Raw genomic sequence first — 13,454 nt, 5'->3', positions numbered from 1 at the left:
GATTTTGTAATATAAAAAGTAGCCAAAACTACACAAGCTCAGTTCCATCGTTAATTTTGCAAATGTTGTTGAAAGACGAACTGCTGCAGCCTATTTGTTGGTATGTGCTCGGTGAAATCGCTTAGCCAATTTTCATCATACATTTCATACAGTCATACACCACATTCCTTGTTTCAGTTCAACCTAATTCCCACATTTCCTCCTTCGAGTTTAATATAGTTTTGTTAGATTGTTCGTTCCTTAATTCATTCATTCATTCACTCACTCACTCATACAGTGGGCTAGGCTAGTGTTGTAGGGGGGAACTAGCCAGCTAGCAAACTGCACACGATGCTAGACAATGCTAATATTGTCGCCCTGATTATGAAGAAGCCATTTGAAAGTCTTCCTTACAGAGAAATTCAGAATTAAACAGAAGGGCAGATCAACACCTAAATTGATTTATTAATGGCCAAGATTGATTTATTAATGCCTAAGATTAATTTTGTGCATACGATAGGGAAGAGTAGCAGGTCTTTTCAGCTCTCCTGGTTAGCTGGCTGACTGGAAGAAAATATACTGAGATATATATATATATATAATATATAATATATATATATATATATATATATATATATATATATATATATATATATATATATATATATATATATATATATATGCGCCGCCACTGGTTCAGACAGACAGTATGAGCAAAAGAATGTGTCTTTTGAACATTTAAGGCATGTAAACATGTTCTAGTAGAACTCCAAAATAAAAGTATGAACTATAAAATCTAATATTGGGTTCCCTTTAAGCCTCTAATTTCGTAGAAGACAACCTAATTTTTTTCAGTTATTATTATTTCAGTTATTCATCAAATGGATTAGTTCTTAAAATCCCCCCCCCCCCCCCCAAAGACTAATCAAATGTACTGACCCAGTCATTTATCATATTTCTCCCAAAGTACCACAAGGCCACTTTGTTTTGCCGTTTCATTCCTGGCTTAGTTTCACATTCTAAATGGACTAATTAACAGCATTCATTTATGGCTTAAAACTGCTCAAAAGACATCAATATCAGATATCAGATTGATTCGTTGACTCGCTCAAATAGATTTTGACTTCTTGACTTGATGCCTTCATCCTAGGGCTATTGAAAAAAATCAAATATTAAGATATTTTTGACCAAATACCTCTATCCATACTACAACAATACTAGTGTTGACTATTGGTGCTTTCGCAACATTTTACCAAATGAGATTTTTGATAAATAATCATAAGTAATATGGATATATTGACTAAGTAGGTAAAGGAAAATAATAGAATAGTTACAACAGTCTGGTAAGTTCAGAAAATGACATCACTTTACTGTAATGCAGCCTTTAAAACCAGGAAAAGACACCACTTATGTCATATTATGATATCCAAAATCGTTATCTAGTCTCACATCACGATATCGATATAATACCGATATATTGCCTAGCTCTACTTCATCCAATCACGTCTTTATCCTGCAGGTATGATACAGGCGCTGGCAGGTTTCTTCACCTACTTTGTGATCTTGGCTGAAAACGGCTTCCTGCCCTCCACCCTGCTGGGCATCCGAGTGAACTGGGACAACAAATACATCAACGATCTGGAGGACAGCTACGGACAGCAGTGGGTCAGTACCAGTTCCTGCACAGAGGTTATCATTTGGTCCTCACCACCTGCTTTGTCCCTCACGCCATCAGACTATAAAACTCCTCACTCGGGAATAGGGCAGAGAGGACAATACATGCAATACATACATACAGTACATACACATAGTACGTACATACATACATACATACATACATACAGCACATACATACATACAGCACATACATACATGCATGCATAGAGTACATACAGTACATACATACAGCACATACATACATGCATACATAGAGTACATACAGTACATACATACAGCACATACATACATACATACAGCACATACAGCACATACATACATGCATACATAGAGTACATACATACATACATACATACATACAGCACATACAGCATATACATACATGCATGCATAGAGTACATACAGTACATACATACAGCACATACATACATGCATACATAGAGTACATACAGTACATACATACATACATACATACATACATACATACATACATACATACATACATACATACATACATACATACATACAGCACATACATACATACAGCACATACATACATACATAGAGTACATACATGCTACATACATACATACATACACACACACATACACCTGGACTCACATAAGTACCTGGACACTTAGACTGATAATTTATAGCAAATTTATGGTAAATGTCTTTGTCTTTGTATAGCCAAAGGTGGTGGTGGTGGTTATTATTATTGTCTTCTATACTGTTTTCTTGCTAAAACTGATGCTGGAAATTTCAGTTTCCTTGCAGGAGTCATCCCAAAATGATTAATAAAGAGAAGTCTAAGTCTGTTAAACCTGTTTTCTGACGCGTGTGTGTGTGTTCCCTGTCAGACTTACGAGCAGAGGAAGATCGTGGAGTTCACATGCCACACCGCTTTCTTCGCCAGCATTGTCGTCGTCCAGTGGGCCGATCTGATCATCTGTAAGACCAGGAGGAACTCCGTCTTCCAGCAGGGCATGAAGTGAGTACTACAAACAAGCAGAATATATATTTAAAGCACCTCAGTATGCTCGTCCTACTCTGAACTGTTTACGTTTGGAGTTGTTCAGAAAATACCCCCCCAAGTGTCTTCTCTGCTACTGAAACAGCTGCCATCTTCAATGTCACGCCTCCTTTTCCATATTACACTAGCTGTTGTGCTTTTCTAGGAAGACCTCTACATGACTTCAGTGTTTATTTTGGGCTCTAAACCGTATGAATTGTATTTAAAATCTACTTGAGACTGTGATTTGTGTCAGAGCCTTGTTTCAACAGTTAGAAATCCTGGCGCCGAGATGATGAAGTCTATAATTTTTGTTGACAATCCTAGCTATTTTCAATCACTCAAACTGCTGTTCGGGTCTCAGGTTTCATTTTCCCTGAACCTACCCGGTCTTAATGGTTCCCCCCCCCCCTTGTGCTTTCAGGAACAAGATCCTGATCTTTGGGCTGTTTGAGGAGACCGCCCTGGCCGCCTTCCTCTCTTACTGCCCGGGCATGGGCGTCGCCCTCAGGATGTACCCTCTCAAGTGAGTAAAGTACCAACTTACCTCCCAATTCACCAGGAAGCCATGCACAGATCCAGCTGACTCCGTGCTCTCTCCACCTACCACATATCTACCACATATTGCTCATCCCGGCTCAGGGCACTGGATCAGTTTCTCATCTCTCTTTTATTTTATTTTTTTTTGTGTGTGTTTTCCAGGCCTAACTGGTGGTTCTGCGCCTTCCCCTACTCCCTGCTCATCTTTATCTATGATGAAATCCGTAAGCTGATCCTCAGACGCAGCCCAGGGGGTGAGTCCAGAATCCGTGCTTTTTATTATGTATTACTGTATTATCCTTCTTCCCGCTCGCTCTGCTGTTGTTTTTCCTCCACACTTTGTTTTGCCTTCTTCTCCATCTCTTCTGCCCCATTTGTCTCTTGTTTTTCCTCTTCCCCCTCCCTCTGCCTTGTGGATAATTCTTATGCTTAGTGTGGGTGGAGAAACGTAGGTCTTAGTCCTCTCTTTTGTTATCATCCAGTCTCTTTGCATGCTTTAGATAAAGATAAAAGAAAGAAAAGATATGAGATTAGTCACAAAAAGAACAACAACAACAAAATATCTATGTATGTAAAGTGAAACACTGATACAGGACTTAACTGACAATGTACCAAAGTCTGCAATGGTTCTCCCATGTATCACTTTACCTTTATTTCTGCAGCTACAGTAGGTTTAGTATACTCTGTATACTTTAGACTATATCCGTTTTATCCAAGAAGTTGTCTTTAAAATCTTTTTTTTTTTTTTTTTTACCTCCGTGTGGGCCCGTTGGGTGGGAAAAAGACCTACTATTAAAAACCCGGCCTTCCCCGGGCACCTCGCATCTCCTCCTCCACCACCGTCGTTGCATGAATATTGTCTTGCTGCTCGGGTTTAAAAAATTTAAACCCCTTAAAAAACAAAAATTTGGGAAATTTTTTTTTATTAGGGGTGCTTTTATACTACTAGTAGACAAATACTGGAAAAGGAACGTGATGAATTTTTTACAAATTTAAGGGTATAAAGACATTAACCAGAACATTGCAACCTATGCGTGCCCCTTTTTTTGAAACAGGCCCCAAATTTTTACATGTTTTTTTAAAAATTTTTAAACGTTCAATAAAAAGGGCCCCGTTTAGGGCCCACAAACCCTTCCTGTGCTCCTTTTTTTTGTGTGGGTTTGTGTCCTGGAAGTGGGAAAATCTTTTTGGGGTACAAAAAACCCCTATTTTATTATTATATATATATATATATATTATATATAATTTTATATAAAATTTTATAATCTATATTATCTCCCATATATCCCCTCTTCCCCTCTCTCATCCTCTCCCCTCCTCTCCTCTCTCTCATTCTCTCTTCATATAATAAAATAATTTTTAATATAAGAGAGAGGTCTGATCCAACCCCCCCCCTGCTGCTACCCCTTTTTTTCTTTCCCCTACCAACATTAAGTTGACTTCATAAAATTACAGGGAAATTAACATAAAATTTGATTGAACGTTCTAATAATTTCGTTAAAAAAACCCTTTTTAAAATTAGAAAATAAAGTTAAAGTTGGGAAAATTTAAAATTTAAATTAGACTTTCTAAAAAAAAATTACAGTAATTAGACTAAAATTTCAGTTTAAATTAGACATTTTAATTTACAGTAATTTTTAAAATAAAAAATTTTTAGACCTTTTTAAAGTTAAATTAAACTTAAATTAAATAGACAAATTCCCAAGTTAAGTTTGAAAATTTTAAATTTAAATTAAAATTCTAAAGTTAAGTTAGACCTTATAATGTTACAGTAAGTTAGACATAAAGTTAAGTTAGACATTATAAAGTTAAGTTAGACATTATAAAGTTACGTTAGACATTCCAAAGTTACGTTAGACATTCTAAAGTTAGGTTTGACATTATAAAGTTAAGTTAGAGATTCTAAAGTTAAGTTAGACATTCTAAGTTAGGTTTGACATAAAGTTAAGTTAGACATTATAAAGTTAAGTTAGAGATTCTAAAGTTAAGTTAGACATTCTAAAGTTAGGTTTGACATTATAAAGTTAAGTTAGACATTATAAAGTTAAGTTAGAGATTCTAAAGTTAAGTTAGAGATTCTAAAGTTAGGTTTGACGTTCTTAAGTTAAGTTAGACATTCTAAAGTTAAGTTAGACATTATAAAGTTAAGTTAGACATAAAGTTAAGTAAGACATTCTAAAGTTAAGTTAGACATTCTAAAGTTAAGTTAGACATTCTAAAGTTAAGTTGTAATCGTTCCTGCAACTTTAGATAAATAGATAGATGGATACACAGATTCTGGCATTGTGATCTTTGTAGAAACAGCCCTGTCTCCAGGTTGTTAAGGAAATGGTCGGGCATTTAGTTTACCAAAAGGCACTGGGATGATGTCTAATCCAATATCCATCATGCGCTGGGAGTTTCAAGCAGCTACAGTCTCCGTCCTCCCACGCACTGCTTGCTGAGAAATGAAAAGATACACAGAGACACACACTCACACACCACACACACACACACACACACACACACACTCAGAAGAAGAGACTTTAAATACTTTAAGAAGAGGAGCGCAATAACTCAGCAGCTCAGCAGCTTCCTACTTTAAAATTGCAGTGTTAAGAGAGATCTAACACATTCTTCTTCTTCCTTTTTCGTCTTCTATATACTATGTACTATGTGCTTGCCACTACTTCAATCCATGACACTTAATCAAAATAGATGTGAATTACTGGCCATTCACAAATGCAGTCTCATAAGTGTTTACAATATTTCGATCAAAACCTGGGTGAAGTATCAAGAAAAATTCAAATAACCAAGGATGCAAAATCCAGCAAATCTTTAAACATACAAAACCAAAATTAACGGATGCAATTTTAAGCTAGACATGTGGTTACGAAGGGACCTGACGTCGATGAAAGCAAGATGCACTGCAGATTCATAATCACTTATGAACCCCCCCCCCCCCCCCCCCCCCCCCCGCTCTTGCAGACTCGCTTCCGCCTCGTTTTTTGACATAAAATTTGCGTGTCGCACTTTCTCAAAAAATGTTCCCAAAATGTGAGCATTCGGTCGTAGTCTGAAGCCATGTATCAGTAGCAAAGTCTTAATACAATTTAGTCCCTGCTCCAAAAGGAATATGTCCATGCAATGAGACCATATTGTTTTATCATATTGTCGTTGATGCCCCTGAATATAGAAGAGTAGTTTTTCTAAAGACTAAGGTAAAGAAGCTCACACAAGGTCAAATTGTGACTCGGTTCAGTCCTGAACACCACCGCTCTTTAGCTTTTAGTAGAGGTAGTAGTAGTAGTAGTAGTAGTAGTAGATGACTTTACTGTCCTCGTGAGGCATTTGGGTTTGCATCAGACATATGATACAAACATATAGTCCATACATCAGACACTGACAGACGTAATATGAAGAACATACATCACACACTACAATACACCATACACCCTTGGTCGTTTGACTAGGCCTGACTTATTGACTGATTTAAGGCTTTTATGGCTTGAGGTACAAAAGAGAATTGGGTATGTGGATGTTGTCATCGCATCAGACAGAGATGACAGCAGTCTGACCCGCAGGATTCTACTGGTGAGAAAGTTCATGATCCAATAAATAATATCTGTATTAAGATATAATTCACTGGCTAAAAGGTCTGCAAGAATCTTGGTGTTAAACGCAGATGAAATGGCCACAAATAGAGTCTTAGCATGAGTCTTTGGTATCTCAAGGTGAGTGTGCAAAAGGTGCATTAATGTCAAAATTGCATCATCCACCTCCCTGGAGGCGTGGTAAGCAAATGGCAGGGGTCCATAAGATGGTGGCTTTGGGAAACAGTGTACCTCTTTACCAGATGCTCCAGGCACTTCATGACCAGTGATGCCAGTGCTATTGGTCAAAAGTCATAAGATCCTTGGGTCTTGGCAGTTTTGACATGGGCACTATTGGAGATGTTTTCCACAGGATAGGGACTTTACAGAGGTTAAGAGATGAGTTAAAATATCAGTGGACACAGGGGCTAACTGTTCTGCACAGTGCTTAAGGATATTACCATGGATTTTGTCAGGGCCAGAGCTTTTCCATGGATTACTGACAGTGACTGACAGTGAAAAAGGTGAAAGACATCCGATTGTCTGATGTTCAGGACAGATGCAGGGGGAGGAGAGGCCAGCACGATGCCAGCCCCAGCATCACTGCTGCTCTTAAAGCAACAAAAAAGCTGTTTAGCTGGTTTGCCCTTTCCAGTCCCTCACTTCCAGGCAGTTTCAGGGAAGGTTTCCCTCTGCCCTTGTGTGGGGACAGTGGTCACGGTCTTGATCCCCTACAATGCCTCACGGGAGCCACCAGGATTGCCTCAATCTACTGTCTGTACCTGTACTTAACCAGCTGTATTTGTCTTTTAATCTATCTCTGTATTTCTTCTTTGGCTGTGTCATCCTGATTCCAATATGCTTTTTTTTCAATTATACGAAGCTTTAATGTTTTGGAGATCCAGGACTTGTCGTTTGGAAAGACTTTAGTGGTTTTTATTGGTATGACTGTGTCTACATAGAAATTTATGTAGTCAGATATTGTGACTACCCGTTCATATACATCAAGGCATTTAAAATGTCAGTTTGTGCAATCGAAACATCCCTGCAAGACCATATCACTGTCACTATTCCATATTTTAACTGAGCGTTCTTGGGGCTTCTCCCTCTGCAGGAGCCTCTGATATATAGGCCGGAGGTCAGTCGTCCCTAGTGGTGGAAGCGATGATTTAATATTCTATTTGGCTTAACATCCATCTGAATTTTGACTTGCCATAACGGGACATGCACAGTTGAGTAACAGTGTTAAAAATGTTTGATGAGCATCATCAAAATGCTTGCAAAGTCACAATTACCAGTGTCTTGCTGACTCTGCTAACTTCCTGCCAACTCTGCTAGCCTCGGCCAGTTAGCCAACAGGCCGGTTAAGTTTTCAAATGTTAAAGGTCCCATGACATGGTTCTTTTTCTATGCTTCTACATAGACCTTAGTGGTCCCCTAATAGTGTGTTCAAAGTCTCTTTTATATAGACCTTAGTGGTCCCTAATACTGTATCTGAAGTCTCTTTTATATAGACCTTAGTGGTCCCTAATACTGTATCTGAAGTCTCTTTTATATAGACCTTAGTGGTCCCCTAATACTGTATCTGAAGTCTCTTTTATACAGACCTTAGTGGTCCCCTGATACTGTATCTGAAGGCTCTTTTATATAGACCTTAGTGGTCCCTAATACTGTATCTGAAGTCTCTTTTTATATAGACCTTAGTGGTCCCCTAATACTGTATCTGAAGTCTCTTTCATATAGACCTTAGTGGTCCCCTAATACTGTATCTGAAGTCTCTTTTATACAGACCTTAGTGGTCCCCTGATACTGTATCTGAAGGCTCTTTTATATATACCTTAGTGGTCCCCTAATACTGTATCTGAACCAACTGCCACTTTGCTCGTTTGAAAGCCGTGTCTCTCTCTCATGGGGGGGCCAAATTCTCTGGGCGGGCAAAGCAGAGAAAGGGGAGGTAACCTTTCCCCTTATGACCTCATATCAACCCATCTGAGCTGAGCAGGATACCCAGGGCTTGGTTTACACCTATCACCATTCAAAAGCAGGCTGGGGGAACTCTTATTAATGTTAAAAACCTCATAAAGTAAAATTTTCATGCCATGGGACCTTTAACAGCTGAGTTAACACTGTGGTCTCTCCATCTCATGACTACAAGTCGTTTCTCGGGATTTGGAAATCAACTTCCCAGTCTTCTGCTGTCTCTGCTAGCCTGGTTGGTCCAGGTTTTGAAATGTAAATATCTGAGTAACCACAAAAGGAAAAGGTGAAGGTGACTATCCGCTGCGACGAATGGCTACGTTCCTGACTACGTGGACAAGCAAGACCATCTCTGCTGGAATTTACCTCTGACTGCGACTTTTGCAACTGCTGGCCAGTGTACAGGCGTTGGACGGTGAGCTGGCCTCCAGTCTTCCATATCCAGCAGAATGTCGGGAGCTGGGAATCCTGGAGGGCCCGGGGACTCTGTTTCTGTGTGTGTCAATCTGACGGCCACATTTTGCTTCATGAATCATGCACAAGTTAAAAGAGCTGATAGGATAACATTTCACTGTAATTGTACTTTCTACACTCTCATATGAGAATTACAATTGATTGATTTATAACATTGATTGATTGATACAATTTACTGGAATCATCACCATTTACATGCAGTGGGTAGGACAGGATAGGTAGGTGAAGTTCATGTGCAGAGCATTTCCTACACCAAGGCAATGTAAAGTGCTTTACACAATGCGTAAATAATGAAAGAAAACCCAGCACAAATCACTGAAATGCAATTTTAAAAATGTTAATAATGGGGAATGGGGATAAGGCAGTGCACGTGTCATCATTTCATCATTCGATTTTATTTTTTATTGAAATCGCAAAGTAACTAATTAGCATTACTGCTAAAGAAACTTCCTTGCCTACAGACCCATGACCACCCTATGAATGCAAGAACTTTTCACATAAGTACATAATTATCTCTGATTAAATAAACTATTGAATATGCTTTCCCTTGTAGATGATGTTGAATCCTTCCAATGTAATGTTAAATCCAGAGATGCATGTTTGCTATTTCAAATGGAGAGCAGAAACGTAAGTTTTTACCATGTCATTCACTACCACAGGTTGGGAGTCACCTGATTTGTAATTGATTAAACCCAGGTTAATTGCATGCATAATGATATTATGCATGAAATATGTAAATTTTTATGTCTATAGAGCCCTAACTGGGACACAGTTAGCTCATTAAATGAGAGTGAATGCTGGCAAAATACAAAATAGATAAAAAAAGATTCCCTTTATTGTCACTCTTTCATGTTTCTCCATACATAAAAAAACAAAATGTCGTTCCCCAAAGTGCCAGTGATCAAAACCAATATCAATCATGAAACCATTATATAAAAACAGTAGCAATAAGTAATTAAAATATTAACAGTCTTTTAAATATACACACATACACACTCTTTATCGCACAAAGGGACAGGACCAGACTGTGAGGCTCCGCAGTACGTTGTGTGTGTTTCTGTCACACTTGAGTTCTGTCAAGATATCGTCTCCCGACTAACCTCAGTGACAGCTCTGGCCCTCTGATCTCTAGCCTGTGTGTGTGTGTGTGTGTGTGTGTGTGTTGTGGGCACAACGCAACGTTAACTGAACTCAGCTCACGTCTCTCCTCTCTGTCTCCGAGGATACATTTTTTTGCAGATAGGGTTAGTTTGCGGGGACAGATGTCATGTAAGCTGGCAAGAGAGTGAGAGAGAGAGAAGAGAGAGAGAGAGACAGAGAGAGAGAGAGAGAGAGAGAGAGAGAGAGAGACAGAGAGAGAGAGGCAGAAAAATAGAGGGGTATAGCATTAAGCATTTCATTTCATTCTTTCTGTGCCTGGTTAAAACCAGTATTGGTACATCAGACAGTTGGTCACCTCATCAGTCAACACCAGAGTCATCCTGGTATGGGTGGTAGATGATTGGCTTACCTGTCCAGTGCACGATTGGCTAGTCTAGGCATCGTAGCTCAATAGTAGCCTCAAGAATGTTCCATAACGTAACACACGTTGCAGAGCGACCTGTAGAGAACGTTAATTCACGGTTGTGTTGCCAAAGTTAAATTACATGTTTTCATTAAGAAGAAGTCAAATTTGCGGTTTCTGTCATACACATAGACAGTTAAAGAAGTGGACCAACAGATCTCGTTGTTCTAGACGGAGACCAGTGAAGGAAAATAGAAGCACTTTTCCGGTGATGGCTAGGCGTTACTGCGCAGCCTTGAACTGAGCTTGGTGACGTAGTGGTGACGTGGGCAACGTGTCTGAAAGTCTTCTGGTAGCTGTGCCAAGAGAAATCTCAATCATTCCCAAACAGCAGAGACGGAGAGCACAGGTATACAGTATGTTAGGAGATAACAGACACAGGCTAATTACTGCTAACTAACATGCTAGTTAACGGTAGTAATTAAACCTAAACAGCTAATGTAAGTTGAAACTGTCTGCGTGCTTCTGACAATACGGTAATTTGTCGACCATGCGACAGCAAGTCACGTGGTTATGACCCAATCGTTGGCCTATTTTTACAAAAACGTCTGCTACATGGCCATAACGTGAGCTACAAGGTAATGGAACCTTTTATACATTGTTGTGTTTCTTTAGAAATCAACAATGCACAAATAGAGTCTTGAAACATTTCAGATGTAAAGTTATTCGCTGTCAAAGTGGCGCCAAAATGAATGGCAGTCAATGGGATGCTAACTGCAGGAGATGGCTTTGTAGCATTAAAATGGCGCCACGGGAGCTGCCCTTAGAGAGGAGAGGCTGACCCCCTTGGTCATATGTCACAGTGGTTATTGCCGACATGGTAAATAGCCATGGCCCGCCTGCCCACTCGCTCCTCCTCCGGTAAGGAGAGCCAACTCTGTTTAAGTCCTTTTTAGGCTCCAAGCTGTCTCCGTCTTTGATATGCATCTCCAATGTGAACTGCTGTACGACCAGTCTTAATTTTCTTCTTCCTGTTTTGCATGTCAGGGCTCTTATTCTATCTCTCTCTCTGCAGTGTGTAGTATTATAAACAGAATCATATAAAGAGAAATATTTATTCTGACTGAGCTCTGGAATTTCATTGAGCCATGTTTATGATCACATGACTGGTCAGCAGAATGTGTCACTGACATAAATGACACAAGGGCAGGTGTACTTTTTCGGATCTTTAGTTTTGTGTAATAATGCACCAATGCATATTTTATATAGTTTTAAGAAATGTAAAAATAACTTGTTCCTTTTAAAGGTCCCATGGCATAAAAATGTCACTTTATGAGTTTTTTTTAACATTAATATGCGTCCCCCCAGCCTGCCTATGGCCCCCCAGTGGCCAGAAATGGTGATAAGTGTAAACCGAGCCCTGGGTATCCTGCTCGGCCGATCTGGAATCTTGCCCCTTATGACCTCATAAGGGGCAAGGTTACCTCCCCTTTCTCTGCTCTGGCCGGCCCAGAGAATTTGGCCCATCCACGAAAGAAAGACATCATGGCTTTCAAACGAGCAAAGTGGCAGTTAATCAAGGCCACACCCCCACCATCCACCATGTCCCCCCCCCTCCCCCTCCTCAAAAGCTTCAGACTCAGAAATGGCACAATAGGGGACCCCTGAGGCCTATATAAAAGCATCCAAAGAGTACCATGTCACGGGACCTTTAAAAATAACTCGAGATATCTTGGCAGGGACATGGTGTATCCTGAACTCTCTGGCCTGTCCCTGGCACAGGACCGGCAGCACAAAACAGAAGCAATAACTTCACAGAACACAATGTATCGACCCTCCTCTGATCATGGAAAAGGCAGCCCTGTGCCGTAACGATTTTCTGAAAGTTTTCTTTCAGTTTGATTTTATTCATAGTATCAAATCATAACAATAATTATCTCAAGATACTTTTCAGATGGGGTAGGTCTACACCACACTCTGTTATTTACCCACCAATGTCCCTTAAGCAAGCATTTGGTGCAACAGTGGCTTTTAGACAGAAACCTCGGACAGACCCCGGCTCTTTGTGGGCAGCGTCTGTAGCAGACACTGATACAGATACACAGATACAGAGAAATATGATTCTTAATACTTGTAGCAGTTGGAATGATGAACAGTGGCAGTTAACAATAAAGATAGTGGAAAAATGACTAGAAATTCAGGGCAATGCTGGACGTAGTAGGGTAGAGCTGGGCGGGGCGTTGTGGAGTGTCCCCGTACAGAAATATGCATGACATGACATTGACATTGACAAAAAAATATTGGTATTTTTGTATCTTCCATATTAACATAAAAATGATTGATTGTAGCACCCTAGTCTGATACTCTTTTACAAAGAAGACAAAGAAACCTTATAATACCAAGTCTGATTTATGGTCTAAAGCAGGGGTCTTCAACAGGGGGTCCGCGACCCCTAGGGGGTCCGTGGAGGTACTGCATGGGGGTCGCGAAAGTTTTGGTTGATTACTTTTTTTTATATTCCCCCCCCTGCAATTTTTTCCACTAATTGAAATGTCTTTAAATACACATTAACATGAATTCAACACACTGTAGTAAACAGATAAATGGAGGCAGAAGATGTCTTTCAGTCATCAATGCACACATAGCACTGTAGGACCAGTTTGATATAACACAATTTTATACAATATATATAATTAGGGGGTCCCCGCTCCATCTCGCC

General features: G+C 39.6%; 1 protein-coding gene across 1 annotated transcript in view; it reads left to right on the top strand.

Annotated features, from left to right (window-relative positions):
* The window catches only part of LOC116674133 (sodium/potassium-transporting ATPase subunit alpha-1), a 35,318-nt gene extending 31,213 nt beyond the window's left edge, over positions 1-4,105 (top strand). The window contains exons 19-23 of the mRNA XM_032506627.1: positions 1,499-1,644; positions 2,517-2,647; positions 3,093-3,194; positions 3,371-3,462; positions 3,977-4,105. Of these exons, the coding sequence (XP_032362518.1) occupies positions 1,499-1,644; positions 2,517-2,647; positions 3,093-3,194; positions 3,371-3,462; positions 3,977-4,086 (581 nt within the window). The 3' untranslated portion in view covers positions 4,087-4,105. The remainder of the gene's footprint in view (positions 1-1,498; positions 1,645-2,516; positions 2,648-3,092; positions 3,195-3,370; positions 3,463-3,976) is intronic.
* Positions 4,106-13,454: the final 9,349 nt, after the last annotated feature.

This window comes from Etheostoma spectabile, chromosome 24, assembly GCF_008692095.1.
Source record: "Etheostoma spectabile isolate EspeVRDwgs_2016 chromosome 24, UIUC_Espe_1.0, whole genome shotgun sequence".
In the NCBI taxonomy this organism is placed as follows: Eukaryota; Metazoa; Chordata; class Actinopteri; order Perciformes; family Percidae; genus Etheostoma; species Etheostoma spectabile.
This window is presented reverse-complemented; position numbering and strand designations above follow the sequence as displayed.